Genomic DNA, 19,084 nt, shown 5'->3' with positions numbered 1-19,084 from the left:
TTTATTTTGAAACAGGGTGTCACTAAGTTGGGGAGGTCCTCACTAAGTAGCTGAGACTGGCTGCGAACCACAATCCTTTTGTCTCAGCCTCCCAAGTACTAGGATTACAAGCATGTGCCATCACACCTAGCTCACTTTTTATCATTATTATTATTTTAAAATTTTAATTGAGATAAAAACGTGTTGTTTCTTTAGCCCACAGCCATGCATTGCTAGCTACTCTCTTGGTAGACTCATCGTACTGAACACGCCAGTCTGCACCCTGCTCTTGGAACCCAGTTTTCATAAGCAGGCCTCTTGTGGTTAGTTGTTCTTACTGTCTTGCTTTTCAGAACTTGTGCAGTGGGGCATTCAGTCTGGCCCTGGGATGGGCAGGTGGGAAAGTGCCCGTGCTGGGCACTGTTTTATCTTGACCCCAAGGTGTGGATTCCTAACAGATGTGGGTTGGTGCTCTTAACGCCTACTCTGCCATTTCCCTGGAGATTGGAGAGTCTTTCTCTGACTTGGTCTTTATCCTTACCTGGCTTACAAAGGGAGATGAGTGGTAGACTACAGCCTCAGGAAAGTAGGTGGGCACAGCGTGGCGGTGCACACCTCTAACCCCAGTACTTAGGAGCTGAGACAGGAGGATCCCAGTTTAAGTCCAGCCTCAGAAATTTAGTGAGATCCTGTTCCAAACAAACAAACAAACAAAAAAAAAAAATAGGGCTGGGAGTATAGCTTAGAGATAGAATGCTCCTGGGTTCCATCCCCAGTAACACGAATAAAATAAAATAAAATAAAGTAGGCTAGGGCTATCACTTGGGCTGGGGTTGTAGAACATCCCTTGGTTCAATTTTTAGTAAAAATTAAAACAAAACAACCCTCCAAAAACTAGGGGATCTGCTCAAAATGCAACGGGTTGAGAGCGCCTCTCTGCAGGGCCATTTCTGGTGCCATCTCATGCTGTCTGGGCGGGGATGATCTAGGCTGGGTGGTCGAGTGCCTGCTTTTCTACGAGCATCTGTTTCCTGAACTTCCTGTAACTGCTCATGCCTGGGAAAGGAACTGGCCTCATCCCTCGACTCTCACTGGCAGCTGTGAGGTTTGTGCTGCCCAAGCAGAGGAAACCCCACTGTCCCTTCTTGCCCTAGGGCCTGGGGCATGACGGAGCAGCTGTGGCTGACAGGGGCATGGGCTGCCTCTCCTCTGGCTGCTGCCAGAGCCAAGTGGGTTTCCAGGAGCTTGGGTGGGACTTGTCCACTTGGCTGGCCCTCTAGGAACACCCGCAGGGGATCTGGGGCCTTGTGATTAATGACCCACAGCAGGCCCTGGGGCTGGTTGAGGAACAGCTCGGGGAGGCTGGGGCCCATCTGGGCAGGTGTCAGGCCCATTCATCATTGTTCTCTCCTCACTAGTGGTCTACTGTTTGCTTTGAGGGCCTTAGCTTTCTCATCTGTAAAATGGGCACAACATGAATCGTGCATTTTTGAAGGTTCCAGATTCAGTGAGGCAGCCTTGTCGGTGTGATTGATACCTACCTGTGCAGATCAGCAATGGCCGAGGACAGCTCTGTCTCCACTGCAGGGGGAATTTCATGGAGTTTCTTAACTCCCGCAGCCTCTGCGTCCCCATCTATAACATGGGGATTACAGTGGTGGTGGATATGTGTCTGAAAGGAGGAAAGTGGTTAGCGTTGTGCTGACTGAGGAGAACCCACAGACTCCCCCGGCACCCACCGTAACTCTTCCTCACCTCTACGGTGGCTGCCAAGTCAGCAAGGCCGTGGAGGGAGCTGGGCCGTGCTTGGTGGGGAAGGAGGGCTGGGCTGGCTCTCAGCATGCTTCCCTTTTCCTTGGCTCACAGCCCATTCCTGAGAGTAAATGGTCTCTTCACATCCACCCCCAGAAGGAAGAGGAACCAAGGCGCCAGAGTAAGGGCAACAGGAAGCTGAATGGAACTGAGGCGGGGCAGGGGAATCATAGCAGATAGTAATTAGAACAGTTCCCGTAGTCCTGTGCCAAGTGTTCACACTCATTGATAACTTCGTGAGCTGCTCCATATTACAGAGGAGGACACTGAGGTTCGGTAACTTGTTTGAGGTTGCACAACTTCAAAGCTTAGGTGACTGAGCCAGGTGCCATGGTACAGGCCTGTAGTCCTAGTACTTCGGAGACGGAGACAGGAGGATTCCAGGTTCCAGGCCAGCCTTAGCAACTTAGTGAGGCCCTCAGCAACTGAGCAACTCTATTTCAGAATAAAAAATAAAACAGGACTGAGGGTGTAGCTCAGAGGTAAAAATATTCCTGGATTTGATCCTCAGTATTCCCCCCACAAAAACTTGGGAGACTGAGAGTTGAGCAGAGGCGAGTGGGGACGGCTTTAGAAGGGCTCTCACCCTCCTCCAGAGCTCCAGGAGTAAAATGAGAAGCCCTGTGGGTAACTCTCCTCCCCCAGACCTCAGCCGGGGGCACATGAAATCTGGGTCCCTCCAGCCTCTCCGAGTTTCCTGATCCGGTGGCACTGGGAAAGTCTGGGTGAGTTATGTATTTTCTTGTTTAGTGCCTCGGGCTGCTGCTCCTTGGGTAGGTGTCTGCATCCCATGAGTGTCCTTTTTGACCGTCAGGGATCAGAATCCCAGGTGGCAGAAGCCAGCCCGAGGGTGGCAGCAGCTGAGGCCTTGAGATTCACCTCCTATCTGGTCTCTGGGTGGCCCTGCCGCCCTTTAGAGGTTTGGGCCTGGGCTGAAGTCCTTCCTGGTTTGGGTACCACTTGGTCCATGTGTGTCTCCATAGACCATGGGGCCCTGGGTGAAAGCATCTGCCCACCTCCTCTTGCCCTAGAATAGGTGTGATGGGCAATGCTCACACATGGTTGATGTGGGTGGTGGGGTGTGCCACAGTCTGTTGAACTGTCACCCCACCTCTTTCTCTTACACATGAAAGCACCTCAGTGAACACCCTGGAGATGAGCTCACTTCCAAATTCCCTCACTGGTAAAAGTCAGTTTGCAGGATGGAGTCTGTTCTTTGTAACCTTTGTGACCTGCTGCAGCAACCCTGGCCCAGGTGGGTGCTGCCTCTAGCTTGCCCTGGTGCTTCTACCCCAGCCAGGCTGCTCACTCTCCCCTCTGTGCTCACTCAGTGGAGAGAGAAATCTAACTCTTACCAGCTTCAGGAATAAAGGAGTGTGTTGCTGGTTCTTATGTGCCCAGGGGTCAACTGGCTTCTAGCACAGCTGGATCCAGGAGCTCAGGATACTTTTTTCTTGGTATTGGAAATTAAAGTCAGGGGGTTCTATTGTGAGCTATGCCCCTAGAAGATCTATTTTATTTTATTTTTATTATTTTTTTTTTGTGTTACTGGGGATGGAACCAGGGGCATTCTACCTCCAAGCTACATCCCCAGCCCTACTTTTTATTCTTTATTTTGAAACAAGATCTCACTAAGTTGCAAAGGGCCTCACTAAGTACTCCTATCTCAGCCTCCCGAGTACTGGGATTTCAAGTGTGCTCCCCCACACCTGTGTTACAGTTTGAAATGGTGGGGTTCTTATTCAACTAAGGTTGGTTGAATAGAAAAATTAATGGGCAGCTCAGTGCAGCTTTAACAAATCTTTATTACAAAATTAGTAGGAAATAGATCAGTAGGAGATAGAGAAGAGAAAAAGCAGCATGCTGACCCGCATGCTGGGGAGCCCGAAAATGGAACTCCGGCCCCTTTTGGGGACCTCAACCCTTAAATAGATTTTGTATTGGTATCTTCCTCATCGGCGTTACCAAGGCAATGGGCTAGTTAGTTATTCCTTAGCCAGGTGCTGCCTCTTTGTCTCCAGACAGTGCACTTCCCAAGTGCAAGGGTCAAGAATCTACCTGGCCCTCGTCTATTGTATTGGGCAGCATTGGTTGCTCATCAACTAGGGTGCTTTGAAGCCCCACACAAAGTTTACCTTTCCTATACCCAGGCCGGATCCCAGAGGAGAGGAGGTAAACAGAGGCACCTCTATTGTAGTTTTAGGGCTAATGGCTTCAGTTGACTCTAAGGCTTTTACTATAGGTTAATGATTAGAATGAAGGGCAAAGACAGAGAGGAACTCTGCATTGTAATCGCTGTAGCCCCCTCCCTGTCTGAGTGCTAGCACAGCACCTAAGCTCTGACTAGATTTTACACTTTGGAAATTATCAAAGCAATTTTCCAATACCAGCACATTAATACATTTCGATGCCTCTTCCCAATACTGGCACAACCTGGATAGATGATACCTTTACAACTTGAAACTTTCTCATGTTTCCCACTCCCATCCTGGGAGAAGTAGACTGGTCTGCTCGGGTCTTCTGAATCTATCCCTGGGCCTAGACAGTGGATGTCCTCATTAGCTCTAGGAATCACTCCTGCCCCTGGGGGCAAAGGTGTTTCTCTCCCAGGGAGGCCAAAGTGAGGCAGAGTGGTCAGGACCCAAAGTATCCACAGGATCTGTTGAGAATCTCCTGGGCTGGACTGGGTGGGATGGGTGCAGTAGGGTGCAATGCACTGGCAGCTCTCTGGAGTGGACATCCAGTAGGAAGCCACTGGTGTACCCTGGAGGTAGAATGCTCCTGGCTCAAACCCCAGCACCAAAAAAAAAAAAAAAAAAAAAAAAAAAAGAGAGAGAGAAAAAAAAATCCTGTGATGTTAGCCATGACCTGGGGCTGACCCCTGGCATCTCAGCACAGAGCCTCTGATCACCACAGTGACAGCAAAACACTGTGGGGCTGAGGAAGCAGGGAGAGGCCAGTGATGGCAGCCACAGCAGTTTTATTACTCTATTTACTCTACTTCTTGAGTGCTTTATTACTCTACTTCTTGAGTTTGACGGAGGGCAGCTATATATTGTGTATGCACATGCAAAGGCACCTGGTAAGCCAGGTGTGGTGGCGCACACTTGTAATCCCAGCGCTTGGGAGGCTGAGACAGGAGGATCGCACAGGTTCAAAGCCAGCCTCAGCTACTTAGTGAGGCTTTCAGCAACTTAGTGAGACCCTGTTTCCAAATAAAATATAAAAAAGGTCTTGGAATGTAGCCTGGAGGTTGAATGCCCCTGGGTTCCATCCCCAATACCACAAAGAAAAATAGAAGACACCTGGCAGGTACGTGTTTATTCCAAGTGTGCACATGTGTGTTTCAGTGTGGGCACCTATGCCTGCACGTGTCTAGATGGAGATTTGTAAGAAAATGAGAGGAATGTGCAGTGTCTCTATTAAAGTCTACACAGGCCTACATGTGAGTGTGTGCTTGAGTGTATGTGCAGGTGTCTGATGACTTGTGTGTGAACATGCATATGTTCGTGTGTGCCTTTGTGTGCTGTGTGTGTATGTGCATGTGTACACACCCTCCTGTACGCCCCGTCCCCCTGTGCCCACTGCAATTAACTGTGTGCGGCTGGTTTGTCTGATACATGCCCAGCCCCGGTGGAGCAGCAGGCAAAGGTTCCTGTTTCCAGTAGCCCCACAGAGTGGTGTGAGGACCCCCAGTCATCAGGGCTCCTGGCTTTCAGCTAGGTCCCTCCTTCTTTCCCAAGCAGGGGTGTAGGAATCCTGTGACTTCCTCTGAGTTTCGGGAAGCCAAGGCTGTGTGGGCCCCTCTGCCAAATGGGGCTGTGGTGCAATCTGCCAGCTGAGCCCCTTCCGGAGCTGTGGGTTCCTCTGGGGGTGGGGAAGCTGCCCTTCATGACCTCCCTGGCTTGCTTTGGTACCTCCAGGCGGACACACCTCCTGGCCATGCAGCCTCACCCACAGGAAGCTCGGTTGGGGGGCAGGCTAGGAGGGAGGTTCCTGGCCTGTTGCCCCGCCCTGGCCCTGCACCCTGGCCTCCAGCTCTGCTGCACCACGGCCCTCTCGCTAATAGCCCTGGGGACATCCCTGGACCTGGGGCCCTGCAGCCACCACCATGTTTGGCAGGAAGCGCAGCGTCTCCTTTGGGGGCTTTGGATGGTGGGTGAAGGATGAAAGGGTGATTGATGGGGTGAACTTGGAGGTGGAGTCTTGTTGAGTGCCTTGGCTCTCCTGGGGATGGAGGAGCTCAGTTCATGCCTGAGACCTGGATCTGTAGGGTACATTTCCAGTTGCTGGGGGGACTAGGCATGAAGACGCCAGGGCATGGAGACCAGAAGCTCTTTCTTACTGTCCCAGGGGTGCACTCTGCCAGGGATCTAGGCAGAGCTGGCTGTCAGTGTGGGTGTGATGATGTGACAGTAGTTGAATGTGTGTTTCTGTGTCAGCATGTTCTTGCATATGTGTATGTGTGTGTCAGCTTATTTCCGAATGTGTATGTATGTGTATAAAATGTACGTACACTCATGTGCAGGTGTGCATGTGATGTGTGGCTGTGCTTGACAGTCTGTGCAACTGTGTGTGAGCCATGTGTCTAGCTGGATGGCCATAGCTCTGTCTATGACCACATTTAGAGCAGGTGTCTGCCTGCAGCTCTGGTCTCCCTCTGGGGTGAATTGTGAGAGGAGGGGTTGTGCCTGTCTCAAAGAAGTCTCCCCTCTCTTTCCCCCTTTAGCTCTTCAGGGCCCGAGTGGCTGGGTTTGCATCCAGCTCCTGCCTGGCCCTTGGGCCACCTTTTGTCTCTCAGCCTCCATCTGCAATAAAGGAGATTCTTTTCCTTCCCAGGGGGCCAGAAAGTGAGATGGAAAGCGACTGAGGTGGAGGGAGGGCTTGTTTGGTCACCAGCTGCAGCAGCTTCTCCTCTGATGAAGAAAGAAGCCTAGTGGTTTTTCTTATCAGTTTCATGTAGGCTTCTGAGCCCGGGGTGTTGTCAAACTGGGGAGCATGCCGGGAGGGTGGCTGGGTGTCCCAGCGAGGAAGATAGTGAGCTAGTGGGGTCGGTGTGAAGGGTGAGGGTGGGGAAGGCACAGGAGGACTGGGAAGGATGGGCTTCATTTGTCTGGTTAATTACTCCTTCCCATATGGGCACAGCTTTGTGGTTCTCTTTCCTCCTCTTAGAAAGCACTTTGCCATTTGTCCTCTGGCAGGAAGGAATTCTGGGCACTCATGTTTTCAGATGGGACCGTGAGGGCAAGATAGTGCTTGGGGTGGGGCGGTGTGACTTGGTACCTGCTCAGAGGCCCTCCCTGATGTGGGGGCCGGGGTCTACTGTCCTGATGGTGAGCTCTGGGTTTGTGTCACATGTTTTTTTTTTTTTTTTTTTTTCGGGTCTGAGGATGGAACCCAGGGGTATTTGACCTCCAAGCTACACCCCCTGCCCTATTTTTTATTCTTTATTTTGAAACAGGGTCTCACTGAGTTGCAGAGGGCCTCACTAAGTAGCTGAGGCTGTCCGCAAACCGTGATCCTCTGGTCTCAGCCTCCCGAATGCTGGGATTACAAGCGTGCGCCACCACGCCCGGTAGAATCACATGTTTTGATTCCTACTCTGGGAAGGATGTGTGAGGCTGGGCTGGGATTCCTGCCCAGGCAGTGGGATCCCTAGGGCTGCTTTGGAGGCAAAGAGGAAGAGACCTACTACCCAAGAGAGCCTGGGTGTCCATCGCAGTCTAGTCTGCTAGGCTGAGTGCCACCTGCCTCACTGTGGCTCTGGGGCGCTTGGAACATCACATGTGCAGGAGGTGCTTGCGAGGGGGCCAGGTGAGGTGTCTTGCCTGCCTCTGGCAGTTGGGTGGGGCCCACTGAGTCTGAGGGTGCCGGGGCCTTCTGGTGGGGTGGAAGGTGAGGGTGGTGCCGCAGTGTGAGCACTGTCTGTGATGGTTGTTGCCTGCGGGGTGAAATCACGGTTGGGCTAAATTAGATTCCTGGATCTCTGGTGTCTCCAGACAGTGGTGTTTTCCTTGCTTGCTTTTTTTTTTTTTGAGGTACTGGGAATTGAACCCAGGGCATTCTACCTTCCAGCTACACCCTCAGCCCTATTTTTCATTCTTATTTTGAAACAGGGTCTGAGTTGTGGAGGGCCTCACTGTCTCAGCAGGCGTGCCTCACCACACCCAGGCTAGTGGGTGGTGTTTGAAAGCATGAGTGGGTCTCTAGGCTGTATAGCCACAAGGTTGTGAGAGCCAGTGGAGGGAGGAACGTAGGCAACTTCCTGAAGGGCTGGCCCGGCCCCGAGCCCTGCCCAGACCGCAGCTCCACCCTCCTGCAGCCACACTCAGCATGGGAGCCCTACTGGACGGGGAGCTGGTGGACTGCATGTGGGGTCAGAAACAGGGCCCGCTGTGGCCCAGAGTGTCAGTGAGCCGCTTGGAAATTGGGCTCAGCAGACCTCTTTGTTCCACTGTGCTGGGCTTCTGCCTGCCTTATCTATTGAGGAACTCCAGCAGGACACTTCCTCTCTTGGACTCAGTTTCCCCATGTGTCAGTGGAGTCTTTCTTCCCCACAGGACAGGGCTGCTGTAAAAATGGAAAGTGATTTCATGTGAATGGTGGCACATGTCTATAATCCTAGTACTTGGGAGGCTGAGATAGGAGATCGCAGGTTCGAGGCCAGCTTTGGCACCTTAGTGAAATCCTATTTCAATAAAAAAGGGATGGAGGAACTGGACATGGTGGTGCACGTTTATAATCCCAGTACTTAAGAGGCTGAGACAGAAGATCACAGGTTCACAGCCAGCCTCAGTTCTCTACAATTTACCAATACCCTGTTTCAAAATAAAGAATAAAAAATAGGGCTGGCGGTGTAGCTGGGAGGTAGAATGCCCCTGGGTTTAATCCCCAATTTTTCTTTTGCGATACTGGGGATGGAACCCAGGGACATTGTACCTCCGAGCTACACCCCAGTCCTATTTTTTAGTCCTTTTTATTTTTGAAACAGGTCTCACTGAGTTGCGAAGGTTCTTGCTTAGTAGCTGAGGCTGTCCAAGAACTGCGATCCTCCAGTCTCTAGTACTTGGAGTTCCTCAATAGATAAGGCAGGCAGAAGCTTCTCAAATGTTGGAATTACAAGTGTGCACCACCATGCCTGGTGCCCCGATTTTTTAAAAAAAGCGATTCCTTGAGAAAATGTTAAGATGTAAGGACTTGGGGTTATAACTAGGTAGCTGTGGATGCGAATATTTTAGCAGAATATGGGACTTTGACTCCTGGTTAGATCTGGGAGCTGGCAGGTTGAATGGGAGAAGAAGAGGGTCTGTATACTGTAAGGTGGCGGATCAGGTGAAATCCTCGTGGACCAGGAGTAGAAACTCCAGGAAAGGGTCTAAGGCAGTGTGTGGGGAGGACATGGGAACATGTGGGCCAGGCCATTGAGACACAGCTTGTTTTGCTGTTGGGAACTGAAATCAGAGGGTTCTGGGAGCTTACTGAGAGAGGAGGGCTCGTACGCCTCGCTCAGAGGCTCGGTGTTGACCTGTGGCGGCTGGGGCTGGTCCCCCACTGGCTCCTCTCCTCCCTCTCCCCCACTGGCTGCAGCAGCCACGTGTATGAAGAACTTGAGGCAGAGCTGAGCACTGAGAGAACTTTCCAGGATTTCAAGAATACTGGAAATGGTGGTGATCTTGGTGATACTAATGGTGACGGTGACACTGATGGTGATGTGACGCAGGCACTGGAAACACTGGTAGTGTCTGTGGCTCAGGTAGTGGTAGCCCTTAGTGATGGTGCCCCTGGTGACTGTGACCCTAAACAGGAGGAGACTCCAGCGGTTAGAGTGTCACCCACCTCTCTGTCTCAGGAGAGGGAGAAGGGACCTCCTCTCCAGCCGTAGGGTTGGCATCCGCAGGGGTAAAAGTAGAAGCCTGCAGTGCTGCTTCCTCTGCTGGAAGAGCAGCTACCAGGATGTCTGCAGCCAATATGATCCCTCCTACTTTCAAGTCATGAGCCGGGCAGTGCCCACCTGCCTGCTCTCCCTGTCTTCCCAAAGCCAAAGGCCAGGACACTTCCCTGTGCCAAGTGTCCTGCTGACGACCAGTACAGCCGGTTACACCAGCCCCTTGTAGGTGGGAGTACAGATAAAATGCTATGACCCCTGGTCTGGATTCAGACCTGGGAGTCACACTGGGCCAGAGATTTTGCCCTTCAAAGCCTGTTTTCTCATCTTTAAAATAGGGAGAATAAGCTAGGTATGGGTGGCATATGCCTGAGATCCCAGCACTTGGGAGGCAGAGACCCTGCGATCTGGTGGGCTGGGCCAATCAGGCCAACCCTCCCTGCAGATGCTGGTGAGAGTCTCTGGCCCTGCACTGACTGAAGTCCTGGCTTTTTTCTTGGCAGGATTGACAAGACCATGCTGGCGAGCCTGAAGGTCAAGTGAGTAGCTGCTGCTTGTTCTGTGGGTCAGAGATGGCAGCAGACTGGAGCTCCCCCTGGGACATAGCGGGCTGCTGCATCGCTGGGCCAGTCTGCTGAGGGCGCTTCCTGGTTGAAGGAGGCTGGACTGGGCTCTGGATACTTGGGTGTGTGGGCAGCAGAGGTGGGGTGGAAGCAGCCTGGTGGAGATGTGTACAGCGGGTGTGATTTTCATGCCACAAATTTAGTGTAATTGTGTTTTCTATCACTTTAATTTTTATATGAAGTCTCAATTCTACTAGGCTGTCTTTTGGACATGTTCATCTACTTGAATAGTTGTGCCGTGTGTGTGTGTGTGTGTGTGTGTGTGTGTGTGTGTGTGTTCAGCTGGTCACTGAGTCATATTACCAGATGTATATCACTTTGGTCGGCTTGGCCAGAGGGTCTCTGAGGCTTCCATGCCAAAAATGAGAAGTGTGTGCCTCAGTTTGCCACATGTGTGCTGATGTGTCTGGGGACATCTCTCTCCTGGAATCTTTCTCCCTTCCTGCCTTGTTTCTTTCCCCCTTGTTTCTGCAAACCAACTACTTTGTATCCTGGTACCATCCCCATCTCACAGTGGGATTAAACACAGGGGCATTCTCTCTCCAAGCTACAGCTCCATCCCTTTTTACATTTTTTTTGCTTTGAAACAGGGCCTCAGTAGGTTTCTGGGAGTCTTGCTACATTGCTGAAACCATCCTGAAACCTGTGACTCTTCTGTCTCAGCTTCCTGAGTACTGGGATTACAGGCGAGCATTGCCATGCCTGGCTCCCCTGGTCATGATCTCAAAATACTCCCCTGCCACTTGTGAACAGGTTCTTGCATGAATCTCCTTCCCCAGAGATTCACCTTGCTCAGAGGCAGCCCCCCGGGTGGTCACTTGTTGGCCCAGCTGAAGGTTTCCCCTTTAGATGCCAGGACTTTGTGTCTCTGGGCAAGGCACGGCCAGTCTTGAGGGTTAAAATAAGGTGCTTCCTATTCTGGTTGGTTTTTTTTCAGAATTCTGAGGACAGGGATGGAGGACCTTGCCTGCCCTTTGAGAACTCTCAATTTTTCTGTAGGCAGGACTTCAGGAGTGCTGTGGTTGGCATAGTGTGTATGTTTGTGCAGCCCAGGGTTGAGGGCAAACTGTCTCAGGAAGGACACTGAGCTTCTCCGGCTTTTATTAACATATATTTTGTCTAATGGGCACAGCAGTGTATGGCCTTCTGAGAGCTTCCCAAGGGTAACCTGCATGCGGACTGAGCGTGAGGCTGGGGCAGAGTTGCTTAAGGGTGCCAAGTGGGAGAAATGTTTCTTTGGGAGCTGCCTGGAGACATCTAGTTCAACTGCACATGCATTTATTGAGGGCCTATTTGTTTTAACTGGTTAATATATTTGTGACATGAAAGGGAACTACATATGTAGTAGAATGAAGGGCTGAGGGGCATGGGCCAGCGTTGAGACTGGGCCCCAGTGGGGTCATTGAGTATCTTGAGTATCTGGGGGACAGTCTGAGGGTTCAGGTACTAAGGAATGGTATTGAGATGGTAGCTTTGAGCAGGGTGTAGTTTCTAGTTGTAAGATTTTTTTTTTTTTTTTGGTACTGAGGATTGAACCCAGTGGCATTGTACCTCCAAGTTACATTCCCAGTTCTTTTTCACTTTGAAACATGGTCTTGCTAAATTGCTGAGGCTAGACTGGAACTTGAAATCTACCTGTCACAGCCTCTTGAGTACTGGGATTATAGATGTGTACTACCATGCCTGGTTATAAGATTCTTTTGACTGCACAAAACAAAACTCTGAGATGATCTGGTTAAGAAAGAGATGGAAAAGATTCCAGGGTACCTCAGGAAACCTGAGAGGAGAAAGAGGACCCAGAGTCTAGGAGAGGTGGAATCAGGAACTGGACAGCTTAGTCTAGCAAATCCCAGCTAGCTTCTTTGCAGAAATTGGTAAACCAATCATGAAACTCTTATGGAAATTTGAGGATAATTTTAAAAAGGATAAATTTGGAGGACTGTAGCTCCAATTTCAAGACTTAACAAAAAAAGCTACAGATGGTGTGGTATTGGCATAAAGACAGATATATAAATCAGTGGAATAAAATTCAGAGCTCAGAGACCTTTATATAGTTGGGGCATGATGGTGCTCATCTGTAATCTCAGTACTTGGAAGGCTGAGACAGGAGAATTGCAGGTTCTCAGTAGGCAGCGAGACCCTGTCAAGATAAATAAATAAAGGGTTAGGGAATAGCTTAGAGGTAAAATACCCCTGGGTTTTTTTTTTCTTGTGGGTCTGGGGATGGAACTCAGGGCATTCTACCTCCGAGCTGCATCCCCTGCCCTGTTTTTTATTCTTTATTTTGAAACAGGGTCTCACTGAGTTGCATAGCCTCACTAAGTAGCTGAGGCTGTCTGCAAACCACGATCCTCCAGTCTCAGCATCCCGAATGTTGGGATTACAAGTGTGCGCCCCCACGCCTGGCTTTTATACTTTATTTGGAAACAGGGTCTCACTAAGTTGTTGAGAGACTCACTAAGTAGTTGAGGCTGGTTTCGAACTTTTGCTCACTAAGTAGTTGAGGCTGGTTTCGAACTTTTGCTCACTAAGTAGTTGAGGCTGGTTTCGAACTTTTGGATCCTCCTGTTTCAGCCTCCTAAGCGTTGGGATTACAAGCGTGTGCCACCACACCCGGCCCCTTTTTATTTTTTATTTTGAGACAGGATCTAGCTAAGTTGTCCAGGCTAGCCTTGAACTTTTAATCCTACTGCCTTAGCTTCCTGAGTACGTGGGATTACAAGCCTGTGCCAATGTGCCCAGCTTCAAATGATTATTTTTAACAAGGCTGTAAAGACAATTCAGTGGGGAAACAGAGTCTTATTTATTTATTTATTTATTTATTTATTTATTTATTTATTTATTTATTGTGGTCCTGGAGATGGAACCCAGGGACTTTCTACCTCTGGGCTACACTCCCAGACCTATTTTATATTTGGAACCAGGGTCTCATTAAGTTGCTAAGGCTGGCTGTGAACCTACGGCATCCTCCTGTCTCAGCCTCCCAAGTGCTGGGATTACAAGCATGTGCCACCACGCTAGGCTGAAACATAGTCTTAGAACAAATGGTACTGGGACAAATGAAGATCTGCATGAAAAATAATGAAATTGGATCCTTTTATCATATCATGTGTAATAATTAACTCAAAATATATTAAATACCTAAATATAAGAACTAAAACTTCAAAACCTGGGCAGGAGATGAAGCTTGGTGGTCAGTTACTTATAGCATGCATGAGGTCCTGGATTTGTTTGTTTGTTTGTTTATTTATTTATTTATTTATTGGTGGTACTGGGGGTGGAACCCAGAGGCTTTCTACCTCCGGGCTATACTCCCAGACCTTTTTAAAAATATTTTATTTGGAAACAGGGTCTCAGTAAGTTGCTGAGAGCCTCACTAAGTAGCTGAGGCTGGCTTCGAACCTGTGCTATCCTCTTGTCTCAGCCTCCCAAGCGCGGGGATTACAAGTGTGTGCCACCATGCTCGGCTGAGGTCCTGGGTTTAATCCCCGGCACTGTAAAGAATAAAAGAAAACTATAAGGTTGAGCATGGTGGCTCACAGTTGAAATCCCAGTACTTGGGAGGCTGAGACAGGAGGATTGTGGGTTTTTGGCCAACCTCAGCTACTTAGTGAGGCTCTTAGCAACTTAGTGAGACCCTATTTCAAAATAAAGAATAAAAAATAGGGCTGGGGGGTATAGCTGGGAAGTAGAGTGCCCCTGGGTTTAATTCCCAGTAACACACACATACACACACACACACACACACACACACGCACACACACACACACACACCAAAAGAAAACTATAAAACTCTTAGAAGAGAACATAGGTATAAAACTTTGACTGCGTAAAGCAGTAATTTCTTAGAAAAGACACCAAAAACTGGGCATGGTGGTACATGCCTGTAATCCCAGCATTTGGTTTAAGTTGGGCAGGGCAGTAAGGGAGTGAAATCTGAATGGCACAGGTTTCTTTTTGGGGTATAAAAATGTTTTGAAACTAGATAGTACTTTTTTTGTGGTACTGGGGATTGAACTCGGGGGCATTCTATGTCTGATCTACATCCCAGCCCTATTTTTTATTCTTTATATGAAACAGGAGCTAAGTTGCTAAGAGCCTTACTAACTAGCTGAAGTTGGCCTCAAACCTGCAATCCTCTTGTCTCAGCTTTCCAGCTACTGGGATTACAAGTGTGCACCACCAAGCCCAGCTTATTTTTATTTTTCAAACAGGGTCTCGTTAGGTTGATGAGAGTCTTACTACTTGCTGGGGCTGTCCTTGATCCTCCTGTCTCAGCCTCCCAAATACTAGGATAATAGGCATGTACCACCATGCCCAGCTCGATAGTATGGTTTTGATAGTAGTTGCACAACCATGTGAATATATTAAGAATCTTAATTACATCTCAATAAAACAGTTTCAAAGCCAGCCTTAGCAACTTTGACTCTGTTCCAAAATAAAAAGGTAAAATTAAATAGGGCTGGAAGTATAGCTCAGAGGTAGAATGCTCCTGGGCTCAACCTTTAGTACAAAACAAAACAAAAACCCAGAGAGAATCTGATTGGTCTAGCTCCTGTCAGTTGTATAGTTGTAGTCCAGTCAGTTTTGCTGGAGAGATGGGGTCTAATGAATGAAACCTGGCTGCTGTGGCTGCTCTTCATGTGGATGGGTTAATTCCTAAGGTAGGACTATCTGTGAGCTGGGCAGATGCCATTAGAAGGTGTATCTAGGATTCTTCCCTTAGGACTACAAAGTACGGTTCCTGCCTCCTCTCCCCACCACTGGCTGTAGCCCAGGATGGTCAGTTGGGCAGACAAGGGTACACCGCAGGTGCTCTGCCTCTGCACCTGCCTTCTACTGAGGCAGCCTGTTGGTTCTCTGCTGAGCAGCAGATACTCCTGTGCTGTGGTGGGTGCTCCCTGATTGCCTCAGCTCTCTTCCCAGGAACCTGGTATCCTTGATATGAAGTCAGCCATATAATTTCTGGACGTGACCCTGGGACATGCACCTCTGAAGATGAGGGGGGTCTAGCCCCACAATTGTTAGGCACTTCTCTGTGCTAAAAGCTCATTCACTGCTTTCTGAGGTGTTGCAACCACCTCACGAAGCAAGTACCTTTGCTTTAGAGCAAGTACCTTTTTTTTTAGAGATGAGAAAATAGAGTGGTTCAGAAACTGGTTCAAGGTCACCAGCAAGTAAGTTATGGAACTGGAATTTGAACTGAAGCTGTACTTCATTTTGGCCTGAGGTGGAGCTGCATGGTTCTTAGCACCTACATCCAGCCAGCCCTGCTTTCCGGACCCCCTTTTTCCCCCGGGGGGGGGGGTGGTATATGTCCTTGCCAACAGGATGTCCCTCTGCCTTGTAACTTTGGCTTCTTGAGGCCTATCTCCCTTCTGAAGGCCCAGGTTGAGGGGGGGCCTGTGAAGTTAGAGGCAAGGGCTTACTTAACTGCAGTGCAGTACAGAGTCCATGGACTGGGGATTGATGGCAGTGCCATGCAGGAGAAAGCGGCTTACAAGTGTGGGTTGGCAGGCCCACCTGTCTGGGTCTCAGCTTCCTTCTCTAAAATGGAGGGTGGAGCTGGCAAACCTTGCGCTCTCCTCTGGCTTTAACAGTCTGGTTTACATGAGTGCCTCACACCCATGCCTACTTCTCTCAAGACTGCTGAGAGGGAGGTGTTTGCTGCTAAGTGAAGGCAGTGAAGGCGTGCTTGAAGGTCTCTGTGAGCAGGGGGTCTGCATCCTCTGTCTCTGGCTCCTTCACGCAGTGCTGGCATAAGTCAGGTTATTAGTCTGTCTTTGCTGAGTAAATTAATTATGGGACTTCATGTTTAGGTGCCAATGGAAGGATGGAGAGAGAGGCAGAGACAGGTGGAGGGGTGCAAGTGGAGGGCAGAGGGAAAGAGGCTGGGTCAGCATGTAGGCTCCCACTTTCTCCAGCCTGCTCTGGAGGTCAGCTTGTGATAAGGTCCCTATCTGCAATAATGGAGCCACAGACTAGGTTCCTTCAGAGGGGAGCCCAGGGCCAGGTATCTGAAGTTTTCTGGAGCCGGCTCAGGACAGCCTATGTCCACTGCCGGGGTCATGTATACTTTTGAAGGGAGGGTGATGGATAGAATCCATTGCCTTAAAGGAAAAAGAATCCAACTTTTTAATTGAATGCCCTGTACTCTTGGTCCCTGGAAATGACATCCCTGGTAGAGAGAATGCATGTCACAGGGACAGAGGTTTGACTGTCTTTGGGTTTCTTTCTTGGACGAGTTGTGAGGTGGAAGTCTGGAGAATCCAATAGCCTGGCTGGAGACACCCAGTCATCTGTACTGTGGCTCAGCCAGAAGACACACACAGCCACCTGAGCTCCAAGTTTCTGATTTAACCAGCTAAGAATTCAAAATTCTACTAGAAGTCTCTAATGGCAGCTGTTTCTTGCTCTGCCCTAGATTTTTTTTTTCCTTTTTTTGCAGTACTGGGGATGGAACCCAGTGACATTCTACCTCTGAGCTACACCTCCAGCCCTATATTTTCTTTCTTTCTTTCTTTCTTTCTTTCTTTCTTTCCTTCCTTCCTTCCTTCCTTCCTTCCTTCCTTCCTTCCTTCCTTCCTTCTTTTCTTTTCTTTTCTTTCTTTCGGTGGTACTGGGGTTCCTGGAAACCCTTCTACTTCCGGGTTACACTCCAAGACCTCTTTTTTTAAATATTTTTATTTGGAAACAGGATCTCTTAAACCAGCGCGGCTGGCTTTGGACCTGCGTGATCCTCCTGTCTCCGCCTCCCAAGCGTGGGGATTATAAGCGTGCACCACCATGCCCGGCTTATTCTTTATTTTGAAACAAAGTCTCACTCAGTTGCAAAGGGCCTCACTAAGTAGCTGAGGCTGTCTTTGAACCGTGATCCTCCTGTCTCAGCCTCCCGAATGCTGGGATTACAAGCGTGTGCCACCACGCCTGACTAATTTATTCTTTATTTTGAGACAGGGTCTCACTGGGTTATAGAGGACCTCACTTAGTAGCTGAGATTGGCTACGAACCTGTGATCCACCTGTTTTAGCCTGTCATAGTTTTTTTTAACTTAGGGCTTCTGTTGCCACTCTGAGAAAATTACATGCAAAGTCTGGGTGATGATCTTTATTTTTTGTTGCTGTTGGGGACTGAACCCAGGGACACAGGGACATTTTACCTCTGAGCTACACTCCCAGCCCTACTATATTTTTAGTTGGAAACAGCGTCTCACTCAGTTGCTGAGAGCCTCACTAAGTTGCTAAGGCTGTCCTCAAACCTGTGATCCTCCTGTTTCAGCCTCTCAAGTACTGGGATCACAGGCCTGAGCCACCACACCCAGCTTGGGTAATGATCTCTGTAGACCTCTCTTCTGCTTAGCTAGTCACATCCTCATCTGAGGGGATGAGAGTAGTCAGGGAACAAGTGTCTGTACCCAGTTTTTCAGCTTGCCTTCCAGAAAGCCCATTTTTCTCTGTTTCACTCCTTGATTCCAATTTAGTAGCTATTTTTGTGCATTGGTTGAGGCCCAGGATCCCCAACTCATTTCTCCACCCTGGACTACCAGGTCTTTTTTTTTTTTTTTTTTTTTTACTGTGGATTACACAAATCCTGAAGGCACTTCAAAAATGTTCTAGACCCTTCTGAGGCTGACTTAGCTCCTCCTCATCTTAGATGCATACGTACGGCATCTGTTGAGAGTTTGTTGGGGCTCTCAAGGACATGGAGTGCTAGATATTTTTTGGGGCAGGGAGAAGGCTGAGTCACTCCCACTAGTATTTACTGGGCATTTATGTTCAGCGCCCAGTTCCAGACCAGGGGCTGGCTAAGGGGGCGGTGAGGCCAGAGATGAGTAAGCCAGCCTATGACGGCTTCTGGCCCCTCAGGAAGACAGACACACACAGTTGCCATGAAATGTGACAGGTGCTGGTCCTGGAGACCTGAGAATGCCCAAGCATTCCAAGAGTGTGCAAGGTTGGTGGGAGAAGAGGGCGCCCCAGGTGACAGCCACGCCACTTTGTGAAGGCAGCTATGGTGCGAGGACCTGGGGGCCCCTATTCTCTGAGACAGAAAATGGAGTTGGGAGCAGGGCTCCAGGCTGGGCCACTGTAGGGGAGTAATGGGGCCCTATGGAGGGCTGGGTTGCTTTTCCCAGAGGTGTGAGAGTCCTTGCAGGTCTGAGAGGGGTCAGGGAGGCCAGGTAGGGGCAGTGGGGCTGGAGAGAACTTGAGGAGGGGATGAGGGCATTGGTGGTGATCAAGATGACCTCACTCAGGTTTCTAAGTGAGGCCCAGCTGGATGCTGGTCCCATTGATGGAGACCACTTCTGAGTTGGCACAGTTTGGGGGTAAGAGAGGAGATAAAGCTCTGACTAAAAAACTTCCTCCCCTTTTCACTCTCCCTCCCATGTAGCTGTCTTGAACCCTGGGGGACAGAGGAGGGGAGCAGCTTCTGGAGGGCGGGCAGAGGCCATCCGCAGGTGGTGTTGGGCTGTGCCCTCTCCCTCCTTACAGCAGGGTGGGCCTGGCTCCGGCCCCTCATTTGCCCATTCCTGGTATGCTTGGCAGGAAGCTTCCGTGGTGGCATCAGGCAGGTGGGAACCCCCTTTCGGGGCAGTGTGCTTGTTGCTGTGCCAGCACCAGACCCCAGGCGGTTGTTTTCTTTAGGATGGGCCCTGAGCCTGCCCAGTGTTGGTGCATGTGAGCATGTGTAGGCGCCTGTGTGTGCTCGCCCACGCAAGTGGACATGAGCTTCGAGGGCTCGTGTGGGTGCCTGTTTTGGCTTTAGCAAGTTCCTATGGTAACCA

The 19,084-nt window shown here is 49.7% G+C and overlaps 1 protein-coding gene across 1 annotated transcript in view; it reads left to right on the top strand.

The window, feature by feature from the left end:
- Nucleotides 1-19,084, top strand: part of RAP1GAP2 (RAP1 GTPase activating protein 2) — a gene marked incomplete at both ends in the record, with an annotated part of 286,135 nt that overhangs the window by 49,277 nt on the left and 217,774 nt on the right. Inside the window, one exon of the mRNA XM_080713983.1 lies at nucleotides 10,180-10,215. Within this exon, the coding sequence (XP_080570109.1) occupies nucleotides 10,180-10,215 (36 nt within the window). The remainder of the gene's footprint in view (nucleotides 1-10,179; nucleotides 10,216-19,084) is intronic.

This window comes from Muscardinus avellanarius (genome assembly GCF_963383645.1).
Source record: "Muscardinus avellanarius genome assembly, chromosome: 16".
Lineage (NCBI taxonomy): Eukaryota > Metazoa > Chordata > Mammalia > Rodentia > Gliridae > Muscardinus > Muscardinus avellanarius.
The sequence above is the reverse complement of the archived record's forward strand: the minus strand, read 5'-3'. Positions and strand labels throughout refer to the sequence as shown.